At 50.6% G+C, this 8122-nt stretch overlaps 1 protein-coding gene across 3 annotated transcripts in view; it reads right to left on the minus strand.

Annotated features, from left to right (window-relative positions):
• Positions 1-416: 416 nt before the first annotated feature.
• The window catches only part of LMTK2 (lemur tyrosine kinase 2), a 119366-nt gene continuing 111660 nt past the window's right edge, over positions 417-8122 (minus strand). For all 3 annotated transcript variants that reach the window (XM_021706381.1, XM_008072902.1, XM_021706382.1), the window contains 3 exons: positions 5854-5986; positions 5083-5325; positions 417-4161 (listed from right to left, as the gene is read on the minus strand). In XM_021706381.1, coding sequence (XP_021562056.1) covers positions 4133-4161; positions 5083-5325; positions 5854-5986 — 405 coding nt within the window. In that variant the 3' untranslated portion in view covers positions 417-4132. The remainder of the gene's footprint in view (positions 4162-5082; positions 5326-5853; positions 5987-8122) is intronic.

Genomic DNA, 8122 nt, shown 5'->3' on the forward strand with positions numbered 1-8122 from the left:
CGGGGCCGCCGGGGGCGTGGGGGCCCGCCCGCGTCTCCTCTTCTGCCCTGCGGCCGAGGGCGCTCCCGCCAGGCCCACCTCCCTGGCCGCGGGTCTGGCAGACGGCTGCGACCCTCCTCCGGCCGCCGGGATCCTGGGAAGGGACCGGGCAGCAAGGGCTGGCCCGTGGGCCCAGAGAGGCTGGCTCCGAGCCGGGCCGGCTGGCCTCTTGGTCCGGAGCCCTCTGAGGCTGCACCCGCACCGCATAAACCGGTGATCACACAAATCTTGGCCTTTTCAGCAGCGGGGGAACTCGGGCCTGCCACGGAAAGGGCCACACGCGGCCACGGGCTGTGGGCGCCCACGTGAGGATGTGCCAGGCCACCCACCCTGGGCTTGCACGGTGGAACAGACACAGAGTAAACGCAGCCACAGAGTTTATAAATATATAACTATATTTATTTTGAATATTAAATAGTTTTTAAATTACAAGCAATTTATTGAATCACACTATGCCTCAATATACAGTAAAAATCTTACAATTTAAAAATGTACACAATTTAAACCGAAAGTTCATTAACTGTTATATTGCCATGAACCTCTTCTGACCGTGTTAAAAGTACAGCGGGGAGCCCTGGCCCGTGTGCCCGCCCCATACGGCAGACAGCGCACACCGGTCCCATGTTCAAGACCCAGCCACGCCCGTGCAAGCCTGAACTCTGAAACTGCCCGTGTCCCAGTTGCTCAGACTCATCTTGATAGGTTGCCGGTAATTCAACAGTCAACACATCTTTAAGAATTTATTTGTAGACTAACGAGAATTTTCTGTGTTAACAGCCAAAACTGGAGCCAACCCCTTCACTGTTTAGGAACAATGTTTTTGAGACTGAAATCGGAAGTAACTGTGTACACCCATTCTTATTTGAAGGCTACTTCTCCTAGGGCTCACACTTTGAAGCCCCTACAACAGACGCCCACCTTTGGATGTTAACACCAGGTTCACTTCTGGATTTCCAGACACTGGGCTGAGCCTCGGAGGAGAGAGAGCTGCCTCCCTCTGGGCCCTCAGGACCAACACGTGCACAGGAGGTCCTTAGCTCTACAAAAACCCTATGGGAAACATGAACAAGAGGAAGAGGTTTGGGACGGCCTTTCATGGCCGCAAGAGTACAAGGACTCTTCTTAGATAAACCCGTCTCTGTAGAAGTCATGGGGCCTGGATGCTCCGTGTCCAGTTCAGCTGGCCGAGCTCCCCTACCTTCGAGACGAATGGCTTCTTGCCCGGACACACCGGCCACGTCTGGGGAGGATCTGGGGAGCACTTTTTCTGCACTGCTCTCTCTGGCGTATAACAGGGTCATTGGATAGCATGAGTATTTCTTTTGAATATTAAATTGTTTTTAAATGAAAGATTAGTTTTTATATAGGACTTAAAATATGCAAACTCCACCAAAGTGAGACTAATTAAAATCTGCTCAATTCTGGATTGTGACCCAAGGAGGCCAGGAACCCTCCCAGTGCACCAGGACTCTAACCTCCCACGTCATCTAGAGAATGCCATTGACTTATTTCATTGCGCAATTTATTAAGAACGAGTACATTTTGAAAACCCATCACTTGTAACCAACTTATTAGTGAGAAACAAAACAAAACAAAAAATAAAAACAAAACTAAAAAACCGAATCGGACAACTCAGAGCACATGCTCGCATTTCAAAAATGGGCTGAAATTTTTACTCTACGTTATTAAATTTCCTGTGTATTGCTTGAGATTTCAAAAGAACATGTTAACTCACGTGTTTTTTATAAATATAAAATCTTCCCTTCCATGCAACACCACACTAAGATCCCACTACCCACCCCCAACTTAATGTATAAAATGCTTTTTTGGCAATTAATTATGAAGAGTGATATAGGCTTAAAATAAATAAAAATGGGAATTGTGTTGTTAAAATCTCTTTAATCATAGTGAAAAATGTACAGGCCCAAAATATCAGTAAGACCAATAAGAAGACTCATATCCTTTGGACCTGCGTGACTTGAGTAATTTCATCTGAACTTCTTAAGCCCATAATCTGGAAAAATTAGTCTAATCGCCTCACAGTTCTTCAACCAAGACTGACAGATGCAAAAATGGAGAAAACTCAGGAAATCCCCTAGCAAGAATCCAGAGTTATGACAATTTTGGCAAAATCTTCTAATGCCCTGTTAAATTTTTTTTCCTCAAAATAAGCACATCACAAGGGCCAGTGCTCTCTGCACAGCCCAGAAGTGCACCGTGTTCATACCACGCCGGGAGTTGGGGGACACTCTTCAATCTCGCTTTCCATACCTTGGAAAGTTATTGCTAAGTATAAAAAAATTCACGGAGTGAACCCAATTGATAACCAAGGTTGTAACTTGCTATGTACACTCTGGGGCCAACATCCAACCTGCATGTTGCATCAGGACCTGAGTTCCCCCGATCTACACCAGAAAGCCCCAGCACAGGCCTGGAGAGCCAGCCCAGGGTTATGCTGGAGTGTGGAAACGTATCAGCACCGGAAAATATCTGGGGTGATGGCCAGTATGAGGGGACCGCAGGCCTGAGGACCTCCAGTGTCAAAGGTGCCTCCTCAGCTCAGTACAGCTGCACCGTGCCAGCCTCCAGGTCTTCCTCGTGTCAGAAAAGAACTTAAGGAGGGCAGAACACGGTCAGCCTCGTGTGGGACCACCCGGCTCCTGCCAACGTGACGAAGCTGCTGCGCTGGGAGTGCTTGGTCCTTTTCAAAGCAACAGGAAAACTTGGCGCTGGATGCGGGAGGGATGGGTCCGTGTAGCTGAGCCCCAGGGCCATGCAGCATGTGACGACCACACAAGGTCCCCATCAGGACATGTGGCTGCTGAGACTCTGCTGTTGTTCTTTGTCCCCCCTCAGCAGCAGGATGGAGCGTATCTCCTAGGTTACAAAGAGACAGGTCACACCTGGATGTGACTTGGAGTGGCTTAGAGGGGAAAATTCAGCTGTGGAGATTTTTTAAGAGCTCAGATTGACAACACTTGAAGTACGTACACAGCATCAACTTGGACCATCCTCGACAACGGGCGCTTGGTGTGGAGATGCATCTTCTTCTGAGCTCCCCGCCTTCTGGAAGGACGGGGTCACAGGAACGCTGAAGCCGCACAGCAGTCTGGCCACACCAAGCTCTGCTGGCAGCTCACCTGACCCTCAAACCATAATGTCCCTGGGGAGGGCTGGGGACCTGGGCACGGCAAGCTATAGCTCAGTTCTGGGGTGCAACATCTGCCAAATTTTACTAAAGGGCTTTAAAAAATCAGGGGCAGGGTGGGAGAATTACACAGAGAGGCTGCAAGACCCCTCAGCTCCTCAGAGAGGAGCTCATCAGCTCCAGGGAAACTGCCTCAGAGAGGAGAGACAAAAAATGTGTTTGAGTCAATCAACAAACAGAGTGGTATTTTTGGACTCTCTGAAAATATTTCCTATAGGAACATAAAACACTGACATTCAGAATCATTTATCATTATGAAAGAGTACCATATGTACAATTCCAACAATTCTAAAGACGGCATGACACTCAAAATAGTTAAGCTTCACAAGTACCATGCAGAGCAAACGAACTATAAAACAGAAAAAAATCAAACTAGTGGGTAGCACCAGCTTGACCTGCCTTATTTTCCTTGAATAATTTAAGTTCTGTACAACATCGGAGACTCGGAGACATTCATCCACAGTGCAATTACAGAAAGTAAGTAGTGATTTCTTTCAAAGTAATCAATATGGCTCACTCGTGACCATTCCCCTGGTGCGTCCCTGTGGCGCCCGCGCAGATCAGGTGTGCAGGTGTGCTCACAGGGACACCCGCGTGTCCAGCAGACACGCCCGGTTCCACACACGCACACAGAGGCAGCGTGGGCCTCCCCAGGATGCCGACGGAGTGCTGAGCGTGCAGAGCAGCTGCAGATGCGCGCTGAGGCTGCGGCCTCACTCCCCACCGGCTCTGCGGGCCGCATCGAACACGGCTCAGCCGCCGCCCTGTTCGCCTCTGACTCTCCCGTCTCGCGTCGGCAAATGGCGAGTGGATGTCGTTGCTCCAGCTGAGGGCACAGGAATGCCACGCTGGGGAGCAGCCTGGCCCGGGAGCGTCGGCAGCCACCTAATCTCTTTCTCCATCCTCGCTGCTTCCTGTTGGGAGAGAAGGAGCAGCGACAAAGCTAGGGTTTAAAGTAATTGTCACAGACAAGGGTTTGGATGGTATCCAAGCTGCGAGGCAGAAGGAGGAACTGACCCGCCAGTGCCTGGACCCCAGCCCCTGCCTGCCACTCTGTCTCCTCCTCTAAGAGCGCCTCTGGACTCCCCGACAGACACATCTGCTCGGCGTACAGGTGGCAGGACGCCGCGCTCAGGGCAGGGAAAAGTCGGCTCGGTCCATACATCTGCCCCGGCAGATCTTAGGTAACGGGCAGCATCTAATCGGCACAAATAAAACAGTGCAAACACAAACAAAAGCCCTTTATATTCCATGTTTGGCGTTTGATCTGCAAACTTCAAATCAAAAACCGTACCTACTAACATTTATCTTCCAATCTAGTTATGGGGACAAGGATCCGTGCTCAGACAGCACCACTTCAAACGCTCCCACCTGGACTCGGCCATCGCACGACTGAGACTTAATGGCAAAATCAACATTCCCGGGGGCAGAGCCAGAGTGTGTGGGCTCAGTGCCAAAGTCACAGGTGCTCTTAGAGCATGAGCCATCCGAAGAGCGGCTTCTCTCTGGGCAAGAAGTGGGGTGGGAGGGTAGCAAGAGGGGAGGCCAGGAGGAGAGGAGGAGATGGAGCACACCTGGGGACTCCTGGCGACCCAGAGCCACGCCACCACCCACTGTCTCCCGCCTCCTGTCAGGCCCAGTCATGAGCCCTCGGAGTGACTGAGGACTTAAGGCGGAGACATGGCCCTCAGCGCACACGGTCAAGACTGGGAGTCTGGTAAAAACAACTTTGCAACCTGCTCAGCAGACACCAAGAAAACCTCAGCTCAGCAGCTCTCCGAGCGACCCCCAGGTGGAGCCCGTCCCTCCACCCGGCCCATTGCACAGCCCCTCACCTCCTTGCTCAATGTCGGAGTCGGTCAGGTGTGTGAGAGAAAAGCTGGCGATATTGGCGGGCGAGATGGAGAACCTGGAGTAGGGCGCTGCGTGCGGCCAGCTCTGCTCCCCGCTCCGGGCTGGCGGCGGCGGAGAAAAGTACTTGGACGTCTGAAGAGAGGGCTTGGAGCTGAGAAGGTTACTTGCTGTCTTGGACGTAAAAGGATCAGGGGAGAAGTCATCATCCCACTCAAAGCCTCCACCTAGAAATGCAAACACAAAGCCCCTCACTTTATCATCGCACGACAGAGATGAGAGGGGAGCGGCACAGGTGTGCCACGCAGCGCAGCAGATGCCACTGGCTGGCAGATGGCAGGGCACACCCGTGTTGCAAGGGCGTCATTTAAAGCAACATGCGGCTGGGCGTGGTGGCGAGAGGATTGCCTGAGCCCAGGGGTTCAAGACCAGTCTGGGCAACTTGGCGAGACCTCGTCTCTACAATAAATTAAAAAACCAGTCAGGCATGGTGGCACATGTCTGTAGTTCCAGCTACTTGGGAGGCTGAGGCAGAAGGATCGCCTGAGCCCAGCAGGTCGAGACTGTGGTGGCTGTGAGCGTGCCACTGTACCCCAGCATGGGTGAGACAGTGAGGCTCTGACGCAAAGAAAAAAGAAAAGATAAAAATAAATAAATAAATACATCGACATGCGGAGGTATCCTCAAAAAGTGCTGACATTATTCAAAACTCCATTTCTCAGTTTCTTTGAAAACTAACAGACAAAGTGAAATACCTTCTTCATCAGTGGAACTCTCGGAGTTTATACACCTGCTCAGGTAGGGCGAGCCTGAGGACGGCGCTGGGCCACTCAGTCCGGGGCCACACGCCTCTCCTCCACAGGGCCCCAGCTCCTTGGTCGGGGTCTCCTGGAAAGTGACACAGAAGCTTCTGTCAGCAAAAGCCTGCTCACGGGACCCCCCCCAGCGTGACACACCCCAGGCTGGCGGGTACATCTTAAGACGAGGGCAGTTCTGAGCCTGGGCAGGGTAGACAGACACGTAGGCCCCCTCTCTCTCTGCCTATAGCTCTGACACCTGGCAGAGGGCACGAAGCCGCTCTTGAGGCTTCTGCGAAGTAAACAGCAGCAGGCAGATGGGGGGAAAGACAAGAACTCAAAGTACCACCAGCCGCACTGAGTGTGCCACCTTCTCCTCCAGCATCTCGTGGCCTGGCTCCAACTCAGCCTGCAGTTCAAAGTGGGTGCTGGTGTGAACAGAGAGCTCCAGAAGAAGCCTTTGGTTCTAGTTCTAGGAGCAGGAAGGGGGTCTTCTGATGCTTAGAAGGGAGAGGAGACTTCAGGGTTCTTCTCCATTCTCTTGTTCCCAGTCCTACGCAATTCTGGGGTGAGACAAGTACCTATAATTCCGAGGGAAGTGACACTTCCTTTCCCCCAAAGGACTGAGGTCCCAGAGAGGGGAAATAGCCCCACTGGCATTGTGCTGTCCTTTGTCCTCCCATTGCTTAGCTGCAAACATGGGCACAGCTACAGAAGTGTGCAGCGTAATGTGGTAACTAAAGCCCCAATTTTCTGGCTGAAGTGCCAGAGATATCACAGAGAGGGAGGAACTCTTCAAAGTGAAGCTGCTGAAGAGCTCCTGGGCTTACTCCTGAGCTGCACGTGGTAGGCCTGACCCTGAACACTCCAAAGCTTTTAAAGTGACCTAGGAGAGAGACTGCCACCAAGGCCAGCCTGGCCAGCGAGTGGCTTGCACGTGGGCAGGCTTGAAGCGCCCAGCAAAGGCTCTGAAAGGGGAACTGACACCGAAACCACAACCCACAGAGGCTGGCTGGAACTTGTGGCCTGCACCCACTGGGTCAAGGCCTGCTGAGACAAAAATATCAACATTTCCCATAGAATTTAAAGATAGAGAATTGCATAATTCGAGGATACAAAATCTCAAACTATTTAGCATACAAAGAACCAGAAAAACCTCAATTCAAGGGGAAAAGACAATCAACAGATGCCAATGACAAGATGCCACACATATTGAAATTATCTGAAAAAGACTATCATAAAAATGCTCCTATAAGAAAGGGCAAACACTCCCCAAATGAATGGAAATACAGAAAGTCTTAACAAAAGAATAGATGGTACAAAGAACAACAAATGCAAATTTCAGAAAAGAAAAATACAAAAACTAAAATTTAGAAACTCGGCCATTGTTTTGTTAAGCACTGGCCAGGGCGTGTGTTCTTTGAGCTATGGTCACCGTGTTTTCTTAGCTTTGACCCCCTCCTGTACCTTGAAGAGGTGAATCACTTCTCTCTCTCTCTCATTTATTTCCTAAATAAACAATATTTTCCAATCTAAAAAAAAATTTAGAATCTCACTAGATGGGCTCAACAGCATATGAAGATGACTGAGGAAATCATCAGTGAATCTGAAGACAGAACAGGAATTACCCAATTTAAACAAAAGCAAGGGGGAAAAAAGGGAGAAAAAATGGAACAGAGCCTCAGGACTGTGGGATGATGCCAAAAGTTCTAACACTGGAGTCCTAGAAGGAAAGGAGAAAGCATGTGATGCAGGAAAAATACTGCAAGAAATAATGGCCAAAAACTTCTAAACCTGGTGGAGACATAAAACTACTGACTCAAGAAGCACAGAAAACATAAAATGAGGTAAACACATAGAAATCCACACTCAGAGCCGGGCTCGGTGGCTCAGCCTGTAATCCCACGCCTTTGGGAGGCTGAGGTGAGTGGATTGCCTGAGCCCACGGGTTCAAGACCCGCCTGGGCAGCGAGACCTCATCTCTACAATAAAGCAAAAAATCAGCCAGGCGTGGTAGCGCATGCGTGTAATTCCGGCTACTTGGAAGGCTGTGGCTGAAGGATCACCGGACCCCAGCAAGTCGAGGCTGCAGTGGCCGGGAGCCACCACTGCACTCCAGTCTGATCGACAGAGTGAGACTCCAACTCAAAAAAAAAAAGGAAAAGTAAGGGGAGATGGCATGTTGCATGGTGAGAGCAGAAGAGAGAGAAGAAAGAGCTGGAAGGGA

This window comes from Carlito syrichta, unplaced genomic scaffold (assembly GCF_000164805.1).
Source record: "Carlito syrichta isolate Samal-C Ts95f unplaced genomic scaffold, Tarsius_syrichta-2.0.1 Scaffold315497, whole genome shotgun sequence".
Classification (NCBI taxonomy): domain Eukaryota; kingdom Metazoa; phylum Chordata; class Mammalia; order Primates; family Tarsiidae; genus Carlito; species Carlito syrichta.